Source organism: Pelobates fuscus, chromosome 3 (genome assembly GCF_036172605.1).
Source record: "Pelobates fuscus isolate aPelFus1 chromosome 3, aPelFus1.pri, whole genome shotgun sequence".
Classification (NCBI taxonomy): Eukaryota; Metazoa; Chordata; class Amphibia; order Anura; family Pelobatidae; genus Pelobates; species Pelobates fuscus.
Genome location: NC_086319.1, coordinates 316,101,037 through 316,125,865, shown reverse-complemented (window position 1 = coordinate 316,125,865; position 24,829 = coordinate 316,101,037). Strand labels below are relative to the sequence as shown.

General features: G+C 40.6%; 1 protein-coding gene across 2 annotated transcripts in view; it reads left to right on the top strand.

Moving 5' to 3' along the window:
• Positions 1-17,247: 17,247 nt before the first annotated feature.
• The window catches only part of MFGE8 (milk fat globule EGF and factor V/VIII domain containing), a 95,164-nt gene continuing 87,582 nt past the window's right edge, over positions 17,248-24,829 (top strand). The window contains exon 1 of one of the 2 annotated variants that reach the window (XM_063448887.1): positions 17,248-17,473. In XM_063448887.1, the coding sequence (XP_063304957.1) occupies positions 17,416-17,473 (58 nt within the window). In that variant the 5' untranslated portion in view covers positions 17,248-17,415. The remainder of the gene's footprint in view (positions 17,474-24,829) is intronic. The other variant, XM_063448888.1, reaches the window with a different exon arrangement.

Sequence of the window (24,829 nt, the reverse complement as noted above, 5' to 3'; positions counted from 1 at the left end):
ATCACCACATATATAGCGAGCTAGAGAACCGAATTTACACAGGCGCCTCTTAGTCGCACTATACAACGAGCTAGAGAACCGAATTTACACAGGCGCCTCTTAGTCGTACTATCAAAAGTCTAGTGGGTTCCAAATTTACACGCCTTCCCACTTAGCCCAGATAGGATGAGAACTAGCGAACCGAATTTACACAGGCGCCGCTTAGTCTCCCGGTCCCTCCGACCTAGCGAACGTAATATACACCCTAGAACGCTAGTCTAGACAAGACACCGGTGTCCGGCTAGGGCTTATTTTACACCAGAGCGCCCTGCCTGACTAACAGAATCAAACGGTCTGACTAAAGAGCGTTCGATCGAGCGGTGCGCCTTCGCTCCTTCCCTCCGACAGAGGGGGCAGATACAGATTCAAAAACCCCTTTGGGCCTACCGCACAATCGGTATACCCCTAGTGGGTCCTGCCGTCTAAAACAGCAGTTGTCTTACCTCCTCGTTCCTGAACCTGAGTTCACACTCATCGACGGGGACACCCCAGCACTTCTCACGTAGAGGCCGATGATCTCCTGGACAACAGACCAGTGGCGCCGAGACGAAGGGAGGTCCACGCAGAAGTTCAGGGGTGCAGCCGTAGAGAACGTGGGCAAAGATAGACCGTCTCACGCCTCTGCCTCTCAGCTACCGTTGAACGATGAGCTTCCCGGCCAATGCACCAAATGATACCGGAGAAACTGACGGAAGCCAAGCACAGAGAGATGGACACAGGTTTCTTCAGGAAGGAAGAGATTCTTTATTGGATCACCGATCGGGACTCAGAGGGACTAATGTCACCAAAATACAGCAAATTCTGAGCCCCGGACAATAGTGCAGGCTCCTTATATAGGCATATAACTCCTCCCATATTAAGCTCCACCCGCACATTCTCTTAACCAATCAATACAAATAAGAATTAACTTCCTGTTTGACCGCATGGCTTGTCCAGCACAATGGAGGAGGGGGAATACTATATCCTGTATTCTTGCACATGCTCCGTACACTACTGATCGTATCTTGCCTCGTGCAACCAACTGATCGATACGTCAGCATATGCACGTACACATGCCACGTGGTAATCTCGGCCTACTAAATTTATTTTTACCGAGATTCCACCACAGTGTCATTAAGCGTAAGACAAGCTTCTGAAGCTATGTCCTTAAGGGGTTAAAGATACATTACTGGGAGTATTGCTGCTGTGGAGCTCTGTTACACACTCAGATACACTAGCAATATGGAGCTCTTTAAAAAAAGAGGGACATTAAGTTACAAAAGAGGGACCCAAACAGGGACTGCTCCTTCCAAATAGGGACACTTGGGACTTTAGGAGGTATCTGTTTGTGTTTTTAGCTCTTAATTTTTCTACCACTGTGTTTGACTGTCACTATAAAGACATATAGATAGAAAGAGAAAGGGAGAGAAAGAGAAATATGAATAGGAATGTACTTACCTGATCCCAATCTGAAATGCAGGTCACAGGTGCACAGGCACACGATTTACATAGTATTGTGCCAGATGCCAAATGGCATATTGCCATACTTGCCAGAGGTTGGAGAAATTGTGTCAATTTTATACCTTCCAAGCATGGCCAGACTGGGCCAAATATTCACCCTGGGCAGCTAAAGGGAAAGAAGTCCAAGAGGTGAGAGGCCAGAAAGGTGGCATGTTATGTGTTTGCCATCATTAATGACAAGCATGCCACCCCCTCAAAGTAGTATGTCAGTGAGATGCTGCTTCTAAACCCTCCTAAAGTGCTCTATGATGGGAAACTGTCCTGTTTTTGTTTGTTCACAAGTGAATTTAATGAAATGCATGCACTGCATTTACCAGTGACTTGTCTCTAGTGTCCCCAATAGGAGCATAGCTGTGTTGAAAAAGGAGCAATGAGGAATGAAGTATATAAAAATCAATCATTATTATTATTATTATTATTGCCATTTATATAGCGCCAACAGATTCCGTAGCGCTCATTGGCATAGAGGCCTACTTACAAATAGGGAGGTGATCGTATAAGGGATCAACCGATATTGATTTATTAGAGCCGATACCGATAATCTGTGAACCTTCAGGTCGATAGCCGATAACTTACCGATACCGATATTCTGTACATTTACCATTTTAAAAAAAAAGCAGAACTATTTCTACACAAATCTACTGTTTTGGGCTGTGGGGCTCGAGCCACTGAACGTTGTGGAGGGGTGTTGGCCTCTCGGTGACAGTAAAATATTCAAAACATGTGGCCGTGACAGATGAGGCCCTAACTGTAAACCCAAAAGGTGGGTGATGCGAGGCTATACCTATGATGTGGGCCGATTGGGCGAAACCTCCGTGTTGAGGTGGGGAGTTGGCAGGGCCGTCTTTAACACGGGGCAAACGGGGCAGCTGCCCCGGGCCCAGTTGCTCCTGGGGGGCCCAGAGCAGCTGCTCTGTGGGCCCCGCGATTTGCGCAGCCCCTATGGACCGGGCGTTGCGGCTCCCGCACACTGAGGAGGCTCCCCGGGGAGCATGTGTGGCGCTTAAACAGCGCGACTGGGCCCCTTCCTGTTCTGCAGCCGGCTGGGAGGAAGATAATAGCCGTGCGGGAGGAGGAAGTCAGGGAGGAGGGGAGTTCCAGAGGAGAATTCCCATCTGCCTCAGCCTGCCACTGGACCAGGGAAAGCACCCTCCAGGAAAAGGTAAGAACCTGGAGGGTGGCTAAATGTATGTCAGTATGTCTGTATGTCTGTATGTCAGTATGTCTGTGTGTGTGTGTGTGTCAGTATGTCTGTATATGTCAGTATGTCTGTGTGTGTCAGTATGTCAGTATGTCTCTCTGTTTGTGTGTGTATGTACGTCTGTGTCAGTATGTCTGCCAGGATATATTTGTGTGTCAGTGTATGTGTGTGTAAGTATGTATCTGTGAATGTTTTAATGTCTGTCTGTGTGTATGTCAGTATGTCTGTGTGTGTGTGTCAGCATGTCTGTGTGTGTCAGTATGTGTGTGTGTATGTAAGTATGTCTGTGTGTGTGTCAGTAGGCCTGTGTGTGTCAGTATGTATGTCAGTTTATGTGTCTGTGTGTGTATGTATGTATGTCTGTGTGTGTGTGTCAGTATGTCTGCCAGGATATATTTGTGTGTCAGTGTATGTGTGTGTCAGTATGTCTGTGTGTGTGTATGTAAGTATGTCTGTGTGTGTGTCAGTATGGCTGTCAGTGTATGTGTCTGTGTGTGTGTGTGTGTGTGTGTGTGTGTGTGTGTGTGTGTACGTCTGTGTCAGTATGTCTGCCAGGATATATTTGTGTCAGTGTATGTGTGTGTCAGTATGTATCTGTGAATGTTTTAATGTCTGTCTGTGTGTATCTGCCAGTACGTCTGTCTGTGTGCATGTCAGTATGCCTGTGTGTGTCAATGCATCTGTCAGTATATGTGTCTGTGTGTGTCAATATATCTGTCAGCGTATGTGTTTGTGTGTGTGTCAGTATATCTGCTAGTGTATGTGTCTGTGTATGTATGTATGTCTGTTTGTGTGTCAGTATGTCTGAGAGTATATATTTGTGTGTCAGTGACTGTGTGTGTCAGTATGTATCTGTGAATGTTTTAATGTCTGTCTGTGTGTGTATGTGCCAGTACGTCTGTCAGTGTGATTGCGGGTTGGGCATAATTGGGGGGTGAGGCGGTGGGAGCGGCAGGGCCCAGGGGGCCCAAGAAAATGCATTGCCCAGGGTCCTAATCATATTATAGACGGTCCTAGGAGTTGGCTTCGCGGGACCAGCTATTGTGAGTTGACTAAGGTCAGCACTTTACCCTAAGCAGACAGTTTTCTAACCCTAAACGAGGGCTTGATAAAACAAACCAAAACAAATATGGGCGTATAAGGGTAGCGTAATTAGCAAACCACAGATTGTGAATTCTTGAAAACAAGAGTTTTTTTAGATGAGAGCTAGCAAAGTAAAATAAGCATCCTCTAATTGCTATAGAGTATAAGCAAATAGTGCAAATAATGAACCTATAGTGTAACAGATATCAGAGCCCAAGGTTAGGATAGAAGGACAGGACCTACATGAACTAAATATAGATATAAATAGAACCTACCAGAGTAATAATTGTAATAATGCATCAGGGTAGATACCTATCATAATCCCAAGTGGATGGTATCACTAATATCAGAAGGCAAAAAGGACAGACCTAGACAGGATGAATATAATGTGATTATCCCAGACCAAGATAAGGTGGACACAATATAGATTCGTATGATGCAAGATTTGTGAATAATTGAGACATGTAAGTATTATGGATTGATCGTGTAGCACCGTGGCCTAACGAGGCAAGGCAATAAATCCCTGGGACCCCTTTTTGTTAGACATAATGTGGGCCGTAGTGAGGCCGAGCGTAGTATTTGAGATGAACGAACCATGTATACATGATATACAAGTAAAAAACTTACATGCCTTGAAGGAATACAGGAGAGACAGGAAATACAAGGACTAGAGAGGATAGTCGATTTTTGCAATACCTGAAATTTATGAATGAGACGCAGAAAATGTTGTTATGAAAGCTTAACATTTGAAAGTGCTCTTCTAATGGCCTAACGTAGGTCAGCAGACTTACAAGAATTTACCTAATGCAATTCTGCTGGTGTATATAACCATTAAGACATAATAGTATATACCTATACATTGTCCTAACTGCTATCGCAAATGACCATTTATGCTTGTGGAACCAATGTATTAAACACAGAAGAGTATGTAAAAGGAGAGAGAGAGAGAAAGAAAAATGCCTACTTGCAGTGATCAATTGAAAAACACAGTTTAGTAAACAACAAGAACCTTTGTATATCTTTACCACTCATTTTGTGAAATAAATAACCAAATGCGCTAGAGTATTACCAGGAACAAACTCACGAATGATACTGATGTGGAATTATTAAAAATTATTATTGTACTTGTATTGAATTATTGTACTAACTCCATTTTAACCTTATATTGTGACAATCCTCCATTTTGTCCTCCTAACCTGACTTCTTCAAATCCTCCATTTTGTCCTCATGACTTAACTTGTTCATTTTAAAACTACCTTACGTGACTGAATTTCCCAACCCAATTAATACAGTAGACAAAGACCGTGTTTCCTACAAGGACAAGTACCAGGAGGTGCTGGCTACTCCTTAAGACTTGCCGGCTACTCCTTAGGACTTGTAAGATAGTATAGTTTGAAGGCCACGAGAACACAGTAGTAATGAAATGTTCTATTCATAAGAGACCTTGCACCTGGACATGAGGCCTGATATCACTGACTGTGTAAAATGACGCTCAAGCCCCCCTTTCCACCGAGTAAACCTCATGCTGGGAAAGATGGCGCCTGAGCCTTCTGTCCACACCCTTGCCCAGAACAATACCACCTCCCGGTGGGAGGACACCTAGCTGGTCACTCAAACCCCTGAGCCAATTAATAATATTGGTGGGTGGACACGAAGTTAGTCACATAATGTTTAATCCAATCAATGATGTTTATTTGTTATTATCTGATATTCAATGATGATGTCATTTTGCTTTTAAAAAGATCTGCACAACTGTTTTCCAACCAGATTGCATTAAATTTTCTGAAGTGCTTTTAACCTGAACTCCATGTGTCAGTGTGAGCTTACTTCTGCGTATACGCAATTTAATCATCTCAGATTTGGACAGGAACAGATAGACTTTGAACATTTTGGTTTACTTTCAAAAAGTACCATAACAATACAAGTGCAAGTTACATTGGGGAATGCTTATAGAACACAAACCTGTCGAATAGTACGAAAATCTACATGAAAGTTCCTCATTGTTTGAACGAACTGGAACGAATGTATAAAGCATTTATACACGAAAGATTATTGTTTGAACGAATTGAAAACGAAAGGCAAACATACACAAAAGATTGTTTGAACGAATTGAAATGACTGGCATTAATACATGAAAGATTGTTGTTTTGAACGAATTGAAACGAATGAGAATCAGTCATACGTATGAATACAGGGAGCCTAACCCCACGAAAAGGCCCGAACAGCGGGAATGGCACGAACAGTACAATTCCCGCCTGTTACCTGAATGTGTTTGTGAGATTAGTTGGGTAGCCATTGTTAGTTCAGCGTAATTCGTGGTAAGATTCTTGCGAATGAGAAAGCAAGGAGACACAAAGGAGAGCTGAATTGGAGGGAGACAAACAAAGGCCGGAACCGGAGTGCAGGTATCCAAGGAGACAGAATGAACTGAACGGCACGCAAAGGTAAGCAGGGGAAGTGGTTTTTTATAGGAACACTAACTCCTCCCACAAATTCAGGCCTTTGATCTTGAAAAAGACCCGGCAGGGTCGAAACGTTGATCGATTTCTATATGGATTACACAATTTAAATAAACACCATTTGCACGTTTTGGAAGTCCTGTGAGTGCATCCCGTTTTTTCATACTATATATATATATATATATATATTGTTTATGAAATCTATTCAGTTGCTACGAGTTTTGCTGGCACAATGTATAGAAGAATTTCCCGGATCTTTTCATTTAGGCAACTCTACCCTTGTGTACCGTGACAGATTCGTTTAACATTATCACAGAAACTGTTAATATTACTGCATCTGCTTGTTGCATCATGTCATGTAGATAATAAATATTTCTATACTCAAAAAAAAATGATTATCCCTGCCCAATCAAATGTTTTATAACATAGTCCATCTTACATGATACACACATTTTGTCTTGAGATATTCTTTTGCCCCAGGTCTGCAATGTGAAAATACTATTGCATGTTTATATACCTAACTATTTGGAAAATGTAAATGCCTAGGAATGTAAATCACTAAATGGTGTTTATTAAAGGTTTGCACATTCATCCTGTTTTAAATACTTGAGTGTTCTTAGATTCCTAGAAACATAGAATGTGACGGCAGATAAGAACCATTCGGCCCATCTAGTCTGCCCAATTTTATAGTTAGGATAGCCTTATGCCTATCCCACGCATGCTTAAACTCCTTCAGCTGGAAAGCTATTCCATGCATCCACTACCCTCTCAGTAAAGTAATACTTCCTGATATTATTTATAATTATTTATAATTATTATTTATATTATTTATAAACCTTTGCCCCTCTAATTTAAGACTATGTCCTCTTGTTGTGGTAGTTTTCTTCTTTTAAATATAGTCTCCTCCTTTACTGTGTTGATTCCCTTTATGTATTTAAATGTTTCTATCATATCTCCCCTGTCTCGTCTTCACTCCAAGCTATACATGTTAAGATCCTTTAACCTTTCCTGGTAAGTTTTATCCTGCAATCCACAAACCAGTTTAGTAGCCCTTCTCTGAACTCTCTCTAAAGTATCAATATCCTTCTGAAGATACGGTCTCCAGTACTGCGTACAATACTCCAAGTGAGGTTTCACCAGTGTTCTGTACAATGGCATGAGCACTTCCCTCTTTCTACTGCTAATACCTCTCCCTATACAACCAAGCATTCTGCTAGCATTTCCTGTTGATCAGTTATATGGTTTACCTACTTCCTTTTTATTTTTCCCAGTACTCCCGATCAATGATATTAACCTTTCTACGACCAGTACCCTGAATATGATTAGAAAGTTTTCAGGCCAAAAATTACGTAATGTTATACCTTGTACCTCTTCAATTATTTTGTATAGAACTTAGATCTGGCTTACTGCAAGGTTGTACGTCCCCCTCAATGACATATGATTTAGTTGTTCCAGCTAGTGTTAATTTTGGCATCAAATTTCAATTTAGTTTCAGTAATAGTCTTTTGACTAAAAAGCCATTTTAGTTTTAGTCGTATTTTAGTCATTTCAATTGTTTTGGTTTTAGTTTAGTTTTAGTCGACTAAATCTCCAGTAAATTTTAGTCGACACGACTAAAATCTAATGGGTTTAGTTAAAGCTTCCTCAGTCCCTCTGTGTCTCTTTGTGTCCTCCCAACTCCTGTAGGTGTCTATGTCCCAAGCCTTGCTCTATCTCTTTTGCACCTTCCCTAGCCCCTCTGTGCAGTATTAATTATGGCGGCAAATTTCAATTTAGTTTTAGTCGTATCTTTGTCATCTGAATTGTTTTAGTTTTAGTCTAGTTTTAGTTGATTAATGTCAAAAAAATTTTAGTCAACTAAATTTTGACTAAAATTGTTTCTCGACAACATAAACACTAGTTCCAGCATTATTTTTGGTTAACACAATAGCTGAAGCACCATAACTACTTTAACGCACCATAACTAATTTTTGTAAACACAATAGTTAAAGTAACACTACTATAATGCACTTCGGTGGTGCCACAACATAAGTAACCAAACTGTATATGTTGCGGACACCACGAGCTTACCTGCTTGTTGGCGAGCAGGCAACCGCTCCCCCAGGTCTTCTGGGCCTTGCGCCCAAATCAAAAATGACCTGACCGCGTGGTCGCGTCCATCTCTAGCTCCGCCTCCAAAAATTATACTAACGTGCACGTGACGTCACGGCGTCAACGCACGCGCACGTTCTTGGATCAGAGGTCGCTCTCTGACCAATCAGAGCATAGAGAGGGATATTTAAATCCCTAACTCACCCCAGTACCTTGCCCTGTCGTGGTTTCCTGTTCCTGGTTTCCTGAGAGTGCTTTATCTTTGTGAATCTGATTTCCTGGTATCCTGATCTTGGCTTTTCCCTGGTTATTCTGAATTCTGGTTTCCCTGACTTGGCTTGTGTAACGGTATTGTGTATTTTCTGGCTTCCTTGACCTCGGCTATCCCTTTGACCATTCTCTGTCTCTAGCGTATTAGTCCGGCCATTCTAAGGTGCGGTTTACGCTCTGTCCTTTTATTTTCCTTTTCTCGCCTATGTATATGTTTACATAGTTTCTGCGTGCTGGACCACACTAGCAGTCGTGACAGTATATTAATGGTTTAATTTCTTACCTGGGGTCTACTCCCTTCCTCCACTGCAGCTGCCCCTCAGCCGACAGGGCTTAACTCATTGGCTGAGAGAGATTAGTTGATGGTCTCAGCTAATAGGCTGGCCCTGCATGGCTTTAGGCGGGTACGACCCCAGATAAGAATACAAGATAACAGTTTAACTAGTTACATTGTAAGTAGTCTTTGTGAATGCTGTAGTGTTTATGGTATGTAGAGTGTCCCTTTAATAGAAAGTTAGCTTTGTATTGTGCTTAAAAACATTTACATTCTATACCACCTGCTCTCAATCAGCAAGAACACATGATACAAATTTTCTTTTCCCCAGTGGCGCCATATGGACTGGGGTTGTGTGGTTCAATAGGAGCATAGGGGGTCGTGTGGTTCAATAGGAGCATAGGGGGGTCGTGTGGTTCAATAGGAGCAATAGGAGTAACACCCAAATGTACATGCTTTGTATAGTAATTTCCAAGCAGGTTTTTTAGCATGCTTTAACAAACACTGATGTTGGAAATGCTTTGGAAGTAAGTGTGTTTCATATTAAACCTGTTGCACTCCTAACTCGTGTAAACACTTTTCTGGGGTGAAAGTGCAACAAATAAATATCAGGGAAATTGCAGTTTCTCATAAAACAAAGAATGTAAAAAGTATTGTCATTAAATAATCGCGATTAAGCAAATATTTATGTGCCATAAAGAACAAAATAGTCATAGTGCAAGGAGTGTACTGGGTGTTTCCAAACAATCTCTACAAGAAGGACAAATGATTCCCTTGGTCCGAATGTAGCTCACTGCTTTCCCTTTTTATTAGTATGGGTTAAGTCAGTACATGGTTGAAGATAACATTTATGAATGTTGATTTCCTTTCCTAATGAATGGTTTAATATTCTACATATCATATTGTTTGAATGTTTGAAGGAGAAAAAAAAGACAGCAGTGAAGGTGAGAGGGACAAGGTGATTTTGGTCTCAAAGAGGAAATGTTCATCTGAAATGGGATATTTGGGAGATAAGATACTCTGCCCTGAAGCACCAATGCAGACACATAATAAGGCGACTGACATTGCAGCGCTATCCCGTAAGCCTGATAAGACTGGACTTTGAAGGACTGGAGTTTAACACCACTCACTGTTATAGATCACTAAACCAAATATATTATTATGAAGGTTATTATTTTGGTATTTTATGTGATGAAGAGATCAAAATGACTCCATCTGCAGACTACAAATGTTGCAGGGAGTCAAGTTGTGGAAAAGACAATTGATTTCAATGGTGCCACAGTATATAAGAAAAATGCCCAAAAAATTATGGAGAGAACAGGAAATGCCCTCTTTCTAAAACAAAAAAAAAAGAGTGCTAAGCAAGCCAGGGTCAACACTACCCTATACAATACTACTATATAATAAACCCAAAAAAGGCTTTGGGCACGCCAAGGGCTCAATATCAATGGAACATCGTGTAAACAGCAAGATTTCGACCTCTCTCAAGGTCTTTGTGGAGCTTGACAAACAACTCATAGAGAAGTCAAAACATTGCTGTTTAAACACAGTTCTTAGAGAGCTGCTTGACATTGAACCTTGGTGTGCTAGGAACCTTTTTATTTTGTATTCTTTATTTTTGTTGTACTTGTGAATACATAAAAACCGACTTTGCCACAACAGCATATGTAAGCAATCATAGAAGTACACAAGATACAATGCTGATATGACATCCTAATTCTGCACATTTTTGTTAAAGTAGAGGAGAGAACAAGATATTACAACATGTCTAGGAAATCGGCTGTTGCAGGGCTTTTAGACAGGACAGAGAAGGAAAGTTTTCTACAACTGTATATATAATACACTGTAAATGTATATATGCCAGTTTAAATTCAAAGACATGGTGATTCAATGTGCTTAACTTGCTAAACTTCTTGCCCGGTGAAGGTTATTAGGTAGCTTGAAAACAACAATAGGAAAAAGCATCAGACAGGTGAGAATATAAGTTTAGGATTTTCCACCCCAGATGATCCCCGTGCCAGCAAGATGACAGTCAGTGACTATGTGCCATTATAGTAGCCTAGACAATTAAACAGAGAGGGACAAAAGCCCGAAAACTGCTGTAGGAGATGTAATCTAGGTAAGTGTCAGAGTGGTAGTCCCCAAGTGTTTAACTTGTGTCTCAGCCGACTCCACATCGCGGGCAGGATACAGATCCCACTGGCCTTGCTGATCTTCAGGTTCAACACCGCAGCTGCAGATAGTCGGCCCATGTATTTCAGCCCCTGCGCGGCAGTCTGGGAGGTACGGCAGCTAAAGCTTGGGTGCTGGAGCAGTGTCTCATTCTGTGGGCTGTATACTTGGGGAGGCTTGATGATTGATTTGCAGGTGCCGACCTTCGTTGGTCGCTTTTGTGCTGCTTGGTGTGCCTCTGGCTTCTCCGCCATAACCTAGCTCATCCCAGGACCAGAACCCGGATTCTAAGTGGGGTCTTAGCAGGCATTTGCCAGTTTCCGTCCAGCACGTGCTGGCAGTTCGCCAGTGTGGAGTCGAGTGAGGAGGGAGCGTTGGTCTTCCCTCTTGCATAGGTGACTCGGCACGCGGTCTCCGCCATTTTGGATGCAGCCTCTGTGCCCTGGGTCGACACCGCCGCAGCTCGGAGTGCTGGTGTCTTTGCATGTATAGGGGCCACAGGCTGAGGACTGGGATCACCGCCACCCGTCCAGAGAGGGGGGTAACAGGGCCAGTTCCACATAGCCTTGTGCTTCTGGCATGACGCTGGTAGGCAGGATAGCAGGGCAGCGGCCGTCCACCCTGCTCACCGCCCGAGCGATCCCTATCTTAGATGATGGAGAGCACCCTTCCAAGGGGCTAGAACTAAACAGCAAGCCTCTACTCGGAACCAGGATGTCTTCTTGCACTGGGTCACAGCTGCCAGTCGTCAGGTAGGTACTAATTCGGTGTTTATGGGCTAAAAATTAGAAAAGATTGCAGGATCTGCTCTGTTGTGTGACCATTCAGCATGGCGGTCCGGCCCCGCCCCACTGAACCTTTTTTTTAATTTACCACATATTTTTGTAACTTGTGCTTGAAATGGGAAATATCTTCTCCAGAACAACAACAACAAGAATGTCTTCATCAGGCCACTATTTACAATAAAGTTTTACTGATCGTTAAATCCCAAAACCCCTTTGGTATTGATTCCAGTGAGTGAGTAGACTTCCATATCTGTTGCCCTCCTGTGCAAGTCACAGATCTGACGAGTTTCCATGAATTGTGTTCAGTTTCAAGATGTTAGATGGAGAATGGGTACATGATAAAAATAACATGCAAGTGAAATGGAAAATATATCTGCATAATGCAGTTTTGTTTTTGAGTTCAACAGGTTTTGGGCAAAACTCCTGATCAGGTACAGTTGGACCATGATGGGCATACACACTCTCCCCTTAGTCTGGGAGATACACTCACCTTGAAAGTGGTCTCTTAGATATAGACTCTAGGCTAGGCTATCCTAAATACAATCTTTATTTTTACAATCTTTATTTTGAGATTTAAAAGAACACTTTAGGGTCAGGAACACATGTATACCCCCTGGTCTTAGATATAGTAAAATCTTACTCTTATTCCTGTCTGCTGGTGCTGGCCTTGCCCCTAATCTGCCTGCTTGACTGACATCCTCAGTGATGATCTCAGCGAATCACAATGCTTTCCCACAGGAAAGCATTGGATTGGCAGAGATTGTCAATTCTAATGATCTCAGCCAAGGAGGCGGGCCAGCGGCGGAGCCAAACAGCACCCTGGCCAATCAGCATCTCCTCAAAGAGATGCATTGAATCAATGCATCTCTATGAGGAAAGTTCAGTGGCTCCATGCATCTGAGGAGTGGCCACTGGAGGTGTCCCTTGTCTGTAATGTAAACATTGCCTTTTCTCTGAAAAGACAGTGCTTACTGCAAAAGGTCTGCAGGGACTGACTATTTTCACCAGAACTAATACAATAAGCTGTAGTTGTTCTGGTGACTATAGTTTCCCTTTAACAATGAAGTTATATGACGTTCTATGCGGCGGCATAGAACGTCGTAACGGCTTAAGCCCCCAGGACCTCAGCGGTACTTACCTCCGCCGTGATCCTCTTCTGGAGGGCTGCCTGACAGCCCAGGCAGCCCTCCTCCGGCAAAGAGCGATCACATGGCCCCCTATAGCTGGCTGTGGATCTGCCAGCAGGGGGACTGTTTGAAATATCAGACAGTCCCCCTGCTGGTAGGTAGTGTAAAAAAAAATAAAAAAATTAAAGGGACACTGTAGGCACCCAGACCACTTCTGCCCATTGGAGTGGTCTGGGTGCCAACTCCCACTACCCTTAACCCGGCAACTGTAATTATTGCAGTTTTTTATAAACTGCAATAATTACCTTGCAGGGTTAAGTGCTCCCCTAGTGGCTGTCTATTAGACAGCCACTAGAGGGAACTTCCTGCTCTATAGCACAGGTTTTCACGCTGTGTGAGGACCTCCAGCGTCGCTCAATTCCCCATAGGAAAACATTGAAAATCATTGCCGCGCATGCGCATTAGGTCTCCTTGGCCGGTGGGCGGGATCAGTCTCGCCCAGCGGCCGATGTAGGCAGAAGGTGGAGCGGCGGGGGAGGAGCAGGCAGCGACGTGGGACATGTCGCTGCCTCAGGTAAGTCACTGAAGGGGTTTTTACCCCTTCAGCAACTGGGGATTGGGGGGTGGGAGGGAGAGGAATCCTGCAGTGCCAGGAAAACGGATTGTTTTCCTGGCACTGGAGATTCCCTTTAAACATGTTTAAAAATTAATTAATAGTATATAACGTCATACGTAATGTATTTTAATATTAATATAAGTATATATATTAGTATTAAAATACACTTAGAATGACGTTACATATATATAATATGTATATATATTATATATATATATAATAGATATATACACATATATTATATATATATATATATATATATATACGTATAATTACAATAATAAATAAATAATAAAATAAATAAATAAAATATTGAAACAAAATTTAAAATAAATTATATATTCATATGTAATTTCATTCTAACTGTATTTTCTTATTAATATATATATATTGGTAACAAAATACACTTAGAATGACATTCTATATATATATATATCTATATATAAAATACAAATAACCGCAAATATATATATATAGATAAATACATATAATTACATAAAAGATTACATTAGTATACACGTAGAATTTAAATACCTATAAATGCATATATATTAAAATTCTACGTGTATATTTAAGTAATCTTTTAACATAATTATGTGATTTGATGAATTAAAATGTGATTGACATGCCTGACAACACAGGGAGAAAGTGCAGAGAATTTAATTTGCAAGCACTATATTTGACCCATAACTCTCCAAGACACCATAAAACCTGTACATGGGGGATACTGTTTTACTCGGGAGACTTTGCTGAACTCAAATATTAGTGTTTAAAACTGGTAAAGGGTATTACAACGATGATATTTTAAGTAAAAGTGAAGTTTTTGCATTTTTTACAAACAAACGGTACATTTATGGACTATATTATTGTTGTAATATGTTTTACTGTTTTAAAACACTAATATTTGTGTTTAGTGAAGTCTCCTGAGAATAACAGTACCCCCCATGTACAGGCTTTATGGTGTTTTGGAAAGTTAGAGAGTCACATATAAGGCTTGCATTTAATTTTTTTGACATTGGAATTTGACAGATTAGTTATGTTGCCTTTGAGACCGTATGGTAGCCCAGGAATAAGAATTACCTCCATGATGGCATACCATTTGCAAAAGTAGACAACTCAAGGTATTGCAAATGGGGTATGTCCAGTCATTTTAAGTAGCCACTTAGTCACAAACACTGGCCAAATATTAGTATTTTGCTTTTTTCACACAAAAACAAATATGAACGCTAACTTTGGCCAATGTTTGTGACTAGGTGGCTACTAAAAAAGACTAAACATACCCCACGTTCAATACCTTGTGTTGTCTACTTTTTCAAATGGTATGCCATTATGGGGGTAATTCTCATTCCTGGGCTACAACACCGTCTCAAAGGTAAAATTACTAATCTGGCAAATTTCTATTTGAAAATGGAACATTCTATATTTGACCCTGTAACTTTCCAAAACACAATAAAACCTGTTAATGGGGGTTACTGTTGTACTCGTGAGACATCGCTGATTACAAATATGTGCATTTTTCTGCAGTAAAACCTAACAGTATTATGACATTTACAGCTAAAATGTGAGGCGGAACTACACTTTTTTTTAAAAAAATTCAAATTTCTCACAGTTTTTTTAATTTTATTCATAATAAATTATGTTTCATATATAAATATTTGATATGAAATGAAAGTCCTGTTTCTCCAGAACAAAATGATATATAATAAGTGTGGGTGCATTTAATATGAAAGAGGTGAATTACGGTTGAACAGACATATAGCGCAAATTCCAGTTTTTGTTTACGTTTTGTTTTGATCAGAACGTGTACTATTGGGGTTAAGCAATCCTAAACAACCCCCAGCCTAGACACAATATACCCATTGTAGAGCGCTGTGGAATTTGCTGGCGCTATATAAATAATAAAATAATAATAGCCAGCATAAATCTAGGGGTGACACTATAGGTACACACTGTAACAATACCTTCAGCTACATTGGTGAGGAACTCAATATAGGCAGTCAAAGAACCAGCCTCTGGAGAGAGATACAGAAGAAAAAGGGCAAGAAAAGGAGAAAAGAATAAAAGAGGGGGGAGGGATGGTCTAGGGAGAGAAAGACTGAGAGGAGCAGATGAGAAAATAGGTGAGGAGAGGTGGGATGAGCCATGGCCTAAAGTGAACTATGTATGGAGATGATTTGAGATATTAAAACTAACTCTGCAGACATGTACAAAGAGTACAATAAGACCACAATAAAACTACAGCAATGTAATAATATGATGTGCTACAATAAATATCACTAATATATATCTATATTATAAGCCAGGATCTAAAAGAGATGGGAAAAGTGATTGTTTTGTGAATTAGATTTGTATTTTGTGTTTCTATTATCTCTGAAACTGTATTTCGGTGATAAGATTGGATATATTACATAGGTTCATTTTAATTAAACTATTTATCAAATAGAATAAAACTCACAATATATACAGTTCATAGCAGCTTGGCTAGCACAATGTATATACAGTATGGATTGAATCTCAGACCGATTTTACTTGTTTATTTTGAAGGAATGCTGTATGCACATCCCACACATTCCTGAATTCTTTTATATCCGTCCTTACCATTTCCCAGTGCTTTATCTATGGAGACAAAGGTTCTGATACTCAGCTATATTGTCTATTGTGCTTTTTTTTCCTTTTTTTTTTTTCTTAAAGACAACAATACTTATCCTCTCCGAAAAAGCTTCTATACACCCCATGGGAGGCTATTCCAGGCTTTTGCTATTGTTTATAAAGCTATGCATGCAAAGAAACAAAGATCAGTTTCACCAAACCAATTAAAACATCCACAACTGATACACTCAGAATGTATCCATTCACCCTGACACAGGAGGAACATTGGGATCCAGGGACTTCCAGTAATGCTTATCAGACAGGTGGCCTTGGTGCTGAAGGCAGTCATTTACTGAATAGGGCTGTGATAGCGACTGTAGTTGCTTTGATGCCAGATCAGTAGAGAGCTGACTTTATTTGGCCTGGGGTGAGGGAGGGTGGCTAATCTTAGATCAAACCAGCACTTTTTCCCACTACTCCCAACTACCTTCTTAATTGTATATTAAATGTGTTATACCATACTACCAATACTGCAATAACTAGAATATAATAATAGTAAAAAAAAATACTCTTACATAATATATTTATTTTAGTAATGTGATGTTAGGCAGCAGCCCACAATTCCCTTCTGTTTTAATGGCCCCTCTTGCCAGCCCTTCCAGTTAAACATTAATTTACTTAGTGGGTGCTCTGTGCCATACTTGCTGTAGTCCTGCGGTGATATACTCTGTGAAAGCCACATGTTATTATAAAGAATGTAGCAAACAGTGAATCTGTTAGTTGTCTGTATAATAAGAGCATTATAACCAGGTTCCTGGAGCTACATTCCCATGGTAGGAAAGGAAGTCCCAAGTATGTTACAGTGTAGCTGATGTTCACATGCGAGGCAGGCAGCTGATAACTAGAGCACACTTTGTCCACACACTGTCTATGTCCAGCTGTATGTGCAGACACAACAAATCCATCTCTGCTCTGCAGGATCCCTCCCTGCTCTGAACATGCTGAACTGCCTCCCAACCCACTCCTATTGGTGAGCCCGGCCAGTCACATGTCCCTGTAATCTGCAATCTCAGGCTCTGTGTACAGTTTCACTAAAGGCTGTGAATCTCTCCTGGACTGCCAATACTCCTCAGCAGGATCCAAGAGTCTCTATAGAAAGAAACCTGACCCAGTCCAGCTTTGCATGACAAAGGCTTCCAAGTGGTTACAATGCATTTCTCACTTATCCTCACTTTCCTGTGTTCCTGGCATATTCTGACTGCTCAAGGTAAGTCTAGAGTAGACCTTGTGACTTTTATTTTTGGAACACTGGCTACTTCAGCTTGTGTGGACTGACACTTCCAGGACAGAATCACTTGTCAACACGTGCCAATATTAAAACATCAATATGTAGTCATTTCTAGGCACAAACCTCATGTTGTGTTTTATTACATCGTGCTTGTCTTAAACCGCTTCTGCTACAAAGCTGCTTAGTTATTCTATTCATTTAATAACCCCTTCCAGGTTCTTGTTTGAGTTTGTTTTGAATGACTCCATGCAGCTGTGTCCAGTGCATATAGTTCGGTTGTATAATTACATGGATGATTAGATTATATGTAGCTGTCTGTTTACAATGTACACATTCATTCAAAAAGCGTTAAACCAGGAATGGAAATATTTCTCCGGAATTAAACCGCATTACAAGGAATTATCCTGAGATTATAAAACGATTCATTGTCAGAAGCCTGGGAACAGTTACATGGAGGTCACATCATACAATGTATGGACATAGGAATTTCACATTCCTTTTTACATTTTCTCTTGGGTGCAATTAACTTTATTTCATTTTGACTAAAGAATGGTTTTTTTTTTTTTTTTTTACTGAAGCATCCCTGACAACTAGTTGGGCGTTGTGTTGTGTGAGATCATGTTAGAAACAGACTGGCCTATAGGAGAAGCCAACATGCAGTAACTTGTATGTCTGCTTAGTAATAGTAATGGATTGTTACTGGGCAGAAGCCCTTTGTTTGTAGTTCTTAGTATTTTATATATAATAAAACAGCATGTGTAGAGAGAAATGCTGTCACTGCCTCCCATGGTATGATCCCATTGCTTTCTGTTAACATTGGAGGATAGAACATAGAAGCAATTATGGAGCAAGAATTTATAAATAGACCTTTTATCATAAAAATGAATGGTATTCACCTGCTAAATGTCGGGTAGGAACACACTATAATCCTATGCACTGACAGCATTCAATTATACCTGACAATGTCTAGACTCTTACCTAGTTTCAGTGCTATTATTGTGGTACTTGTAATTCTATTTATAATTCCACAGGCAGAACTGGATTTACAGGTGATCTGTCACTAAGACGTATAAAAACCCAACAGGAGGTGTCACCTCAATGTGATTTCACTTTTCTTTGGGCATCTTCAATTCTATATTGTGTATTTATCCAGAATGTCACCTCGGCATTCTGTACTAAATGTAATACTCCGCCTCATTTTATAGACCTACCTCACCCTTTCTCCCTCATTCAAAATTTTATAACACTTCTTCTTCATTTCACTTTCCCTCCAAAATACCTGTTTCATATCCTCCTCGTTCATATTTAATATTCTCATTGCATATACTTCCCCGAACACTAGTTCATATCACCTCATTTCCATTTTCCTCATTCAAATACCTCCATCCAAAAACACATTTCATATATTTTCTTTAATTCTCACTTCACATTTCCATAACATGCTGCCATTATGCTCGTTTCATATTCTTTCTCATCTTACCCATCTTATATACTCTTCCCTCATATCCTCATCATCTCATACATCTCCCTTACTGTCCCCTAGAATGGCCGCAGTAAATAGTTTTCATACCTGATGAACACACACAGCCTACTAATGCTTCTATTGTTCCTATGTATTACCCAAGCTAGCTCTGTGCCATCTGTCTGCAGCTGGCACAGTGCCAACTGCAGACTTAGCTGAGCACTGACCAATGCAGAGGACGCATGGAAAATGGTGCAGGCAATGCCCATGGCATCACTTTATGCTGTGCGTCTACGGCCCTCTCTGATGAGGTCAGTGTAAATGTTGAATGCAGCACAGATAAAAGTAGATGCAATTAATACATCACCTTAACACTATAATCAACTCAATTGCATTTTGAGTTTTAAATGCGCACAAGGACAAGGACACTCCTGTCGTGACAATTCTGTATCACATTTTACGAGGAGGCATCAGTTGGTGTGAAATGAGTAGGTAGGTACATATCTGATGGCTGAATTTGAGCTTTGCTGGGTTATATCTATGCTCTCTTTTCATATAAACAAACAGACTGTCTGTATATAAAAGACTATATAATTCTACTGTGCAGGTCACCTTGTAAATTTAGTTTCATTAAATGGTGAAATTATAACCAAGTTGCAATATTTAGACTAAAATAGACACGTTTGAAAGTATAATTTGGAGATTTTTTTCACCTTGACTATTTTGGTCTAAATTGTGCAAGCTGATTGTCTGCTCATCGTAAAGCACTATTTAATGACGTTACGGAACACATTTGTGGTCCACCGACACCAGAGCATCTTTTACAGGTGTCCCAGTTGTTCTACACCGACAAATCTAGCTCTGAATTCTAAGGGATCTGCAGACCTCCCTACCCCATTAGCTTCTAAATTCCCTAGTAATTGTTCTGAAATATGGGTAGGAATAGTGCATTATAACAAATATATTATGTGCTTTATTTTTTTTTAATATAAATACAGGGCCTTTCAGGCTAGCCTGCCAAAAATGAATACAGTATAACTGCATTGGCTGAGCATTCATCAAAGTAGATATAACTTTTTTAAGAACTAGTTAGATGAAGAAGTTCCTAAAAAGAGAAACACATTCTAAGCTACATTGTTTTGCAGTATACGTTCTGGAATCAGTCATTCTAAGCAAGATCTGATAGTGGTTGCATTATAAAGCTTTATGTGCGCTTCCCAGAGTATCTAGTTTCACTTCCTCCTTTTTGCAGACTGTGCTTAGAAATTTCTCTGTCAGCAACGGTAAAGTCATGATTCCAGCAGGTTGTAAATGTAAAATGTGGAAGCTGCGGTATTTTGTTAAAAAATGTAAAACAACTCAATGTTAATTATATATATTAGCTCCTTTGCTAGAATAGTCCTACCTGTATGTTGTTCATCTGATCATTAAAGGGGCACTCTAAGTGCAACACCCACTGACAGCTCATGTTGTTCATTGTGATGCAAAGAGTCTGGGGTAATATCCCCTAGAAGATTGTGTCAAACAGTTTTCAATGGGTTTGTAAAAACCCAGACCTGTTCCAGTTGCTGCAGTCCTGTTCCTCTGCTAATGTGAATTTACGTATTAGCCTATCCAACTTTGGGCAGTAGTAGTTAACCAAGAGTACAGAGTGCCACTTGAAAGTGGAGAGGGGGTGCCCACAGATTCTTTGAATTATAACTAATACAATGGGCTGTATTTGTTATGGTGCGTAGAGTGAAATGTAATTGTCTTATTGCACAAACCCTTGAGGTAAGTTTGCCCCTAGGTGTCTCCTGGCACCATAACAACTTAATTTAGGTGAAGTTGTTTTGATGCCTGGATAGTCCTTTTAATATTTCACTTTGGCAATTTTAATCTAAAATTAGAAAATAGTTTGAATTTCCAGCAATTTACACTTTAGTGAACAACCCTGTAAACCTTGTTTGCTGTTGTTTCTGAAGATACAATTAAGAGTCCTCCATTACTTTCACAAGGAGAGCTGTGTATTTAGGGCATACCAATAGGCAGCACGGGAAAATTAAGGGAAAGGTTACACATTCTAATCAGAGGTATACAAAGAAAAAACAAACAAACAATGAAAGCATATTTTATGCTGGTGAAAATATACTTACCAATCCAATTTTTCTACAGTCCTCAGTAAAAGCACTCTCACGGAAGGGCATACAGCAGTCATAATGGGCAGAGGAGAACAAAATGGCTGCGCCCAGACATTGAGATCGGGCGCAAGTAAGAAATAATAGAAAATATAAATAAAGGAAAGTAGGAAGAGTAAGAGTATAATCATTAAGTAAAGGAAAAAAAACCAAAAACAAACCATGACAGGGTTGCTCACCATTAAGCTGTATTCGTTCTGGTGACTATAATGCCCCTTTAATGACAGGGAACCATAACATTCTTAAATAATGTAGGCTTGTCTCCTGTGTTTCGTGATATTTGTTTAATATAACTTGTGTCTCAGCTATGTAACCTTTGGTTCAGTCTCAGGATGTTGAAAAGGAACTTGCCCTGAGTAGCTTGGAATCAACATATTGGGTACCACATAAAGCAGAAGAAAAAACAAAAACTGAAGAGGAAGCAAGAACAATATAGTTCTCAAAAATGAAATGTACTGCATGATCCTTAATTCTCGCCTTTTCATGTCTTGTCTTTCTTAAAGGGAAACTCCAGTGCCAAGAAAACAATCCGTTTTCCTGGCACTGGAGGGTCCCTCTCCCTCCCACCCCCCAATCCCCGGTTACTGAAGGGGTGAAAACCCCTTCAGTCACTTACCTACATGTCGCTGCCTGCTCCTCCCCCGCCGCTCCACCTTCTTCCCCCGTCGGCCGGTGGGCGAGACTGATCCCGCCCACCGGACGAGGAGTCCCAATGCGCATGCGCGGCAATGCCGTGCATACGCATTGGCGCACCCCATAGGAAAGCATTGAAAATGAATTTCAATGCTTCCCTATGGGGAATAGAGCGACGCTGGAGGTCCTCACACAGCGTGAGGACGTCCAGCGACGCTCTAGCACAGATAATCTGTGCTATGATGCAGGAAGTGACATCTAGTGGCTGTCTAGCAGACAGCCACTAGGGGAGGACTTAACCCTGCAAGGTAATTATTGCAGTTTATAAAAAACTGCAATAATTACACTTGCAGGGTTAAGGGTAGTGGGAGTTGGCACCCAGACCACTCCAATGAGCAGAAGTGGTCTGGGTGCCTGGAGTGTCCCTTTAACCCCTTAAGGACCAAACTTCTGGAATAAAAGGGAATCATGACATGTCACACATGTCATGTGTCCTTAAGGGGTTAAATCCTGCCCTCTTGGTAGGTATCGGAGTTCAGAGCTCAATTGGACTAAACCCCAACATTAAATATAACTATGAATGAATCATGGAGTTCCACAGCAAACAAAACTCTCATAATATGCATTTAAGCTGCAATAAGGCAATAAGGCAATAAGGCTAAAAGGCTAGCAAGGTTATTTACTAAACCATTAATTATAGGTGGAATAAACACCCATACATTTCCTGTGAAGCTCAGCTTCTGAAGTTACACTCCCACCTACTCCCAAAATGTCCATCATTGGCCAACAGAGTTGTTGGGAGTAATAGTATGATCTAATGTTCTTTATGCAACGTGTGAAGAAAACGACATACTTTGGTTCACAAACGTAAATTTTTTGGTTTGGTAGATAAATCTACCAAACACCAACCACCCTCCTGGCTCAAGTTCAAAGAAAACCACAGGAATTAGTGCTCTCCCTGTGTGGCCGCCATTCGTGTAACTGAACAACACGTGCTGGGGAAACCGGTGGCCATCTTGTCACACAAAAAGAGGCAGCGGGACTTGGTCAACGAGTATCAGGAACTCCAAGTTGAACACTCGACACCGCGAACACCGGGCAACTTTGCAAATGCACGCTTCTTTTTACAGGCAAGCCAGGAGAGCGCTGTTCGGTAGGTTTGTTCGCACAAATTTGGTGAACAAACGCTACCAATGAGCCAGGGGAACCATTCGTGGTTTTGTTCGGTTTGGGACTCCCGGAATTGACAGACCACTACCCATGCAACTATGGAACTGTTTTGGGCAAACGTCTCGTGAGCAGTCAGTCAAAACTTTACCCCGGTGGTGATTTGTCTGTGTTTGTGGGATCTGAGCGCTATTTGGACAACTTGGGCTCTCAGATCCAGGCTACCCGGGAATATGACATTTATGGGGGTCCCTATAAGATTTATGTGTATTATTATGTAGTTTATGTTGAGTCATTGTGACTCAGTAATCTATTGGGCATGTTGTGGGAGTTTCTGTGGGCGTGTGTACTGTACCCTTGACTTGCATAAAAGCCGGCCATCTGGCATGAGTAAAACATTCTTGTTGTACCCTTCATCTAGTCTAGGCTGATGTTTGGGTATGCGTCTGACTACCCACTGGATTTTCTTGTATGCTGTATTTTATTGTGGAGAACATACAAATCAGCACCCGAACTGCATATTATAATTACCAAGTACCTTGCAGTTCGTGAGTAAACAAATGAACGGGTATCTGACATACCAGCGTTCATTACACAACTTTTTTCTTTGAACAGAAAAAAAGCATAATTGCAGTTTATATCCACAAAATAAAAAGAACTGACATATATTTATTAACCCCTTCCTCACCGGTGATGTACCAGGTACGTCCGCCAAAAAACAGTCGGTTACGACCGGGGAAGTAGCTGGTATGTCATTTAGTAGATCGGGACTTACCTAATCACTGGCGATCCCCTGCCGGTGATCGCGATCCTGGGGTCTACCTGAGAGCTCCGGCAGACCCCCACTGCCTGATCCGGCCCTCCCGGGCCATGTGATTGCGGGGTCCTCGCAATCAAATGGCCGGAATAGCCAGATTGTGCATTGCCTGCAGGGGGCCTGCCTGAGCTCTCATGAGCTCTCATGCTTGCAAAATAATTTTAATAGTTAAATAAAAGTTTAAAAAGTGAATAAAAGTACTTAGAGCATATATATATTTGATCTAAGTACGTTTATATACACATACACATACATAAATCATTATTAAAAGTGTATTTTAATATTAATATATTTAATTATATATATCAATATTAAAAATACACTTAGTATAACATTAATTATATATATATATATATATATATATATATATATATATATATACATATATATCCAAAAAGAAAAAGGCCTTGCACTCCAACTCACTTGTATATGGACCCGGTGCTTGATTGCACTGAATAAACACAGTCAAAGAAAAATCAGCACTCCCAGGATTTGTTAAAAAAAAATAATGCTACTTCTTTATTACAGTAAAACTTATCACGCCGATGAAATCACAGTTTTTGTGTAAAGAAATGCAAAAAACTAATAAAAACACTAAGTTTGGCCAGTTTTTGTGACTAAGTGGCTACTACAAAAGACTGGACATACCCCATTTTAAATACCCTGGGTTGTCTACTTTTTCAAGTGGTATGTCATGGTGGGGTTCATTTTCATTTCTGGGCTGCCATACCATCTCCAAGGCAACATAGCCAATCTGGCAAATAGCAATTTACAAAAAACGAAATTGGCAAATCTTATGTTTGACCCTGCAACTTTCCAAATCACCATAAAACCTGTACATAAAGGGGTACTGTTGTACTCATGAGACATTACTCTACACAAATACGAGTGTTTTAGAGCAGTAAAATGTATTATACTGACAATATCATCGGTGAAATGGCAGTCTATATGTGAAATTTTAAATTCCCTAGAGTGTGTCTACTTTTCAAAAATATATTGTTTGATTGGGTTAATTATATTGGCCGGTTTTAAAAATCTCTCAAATAGGACATTGGTGCATGATGACCAGCTGTGAAAAT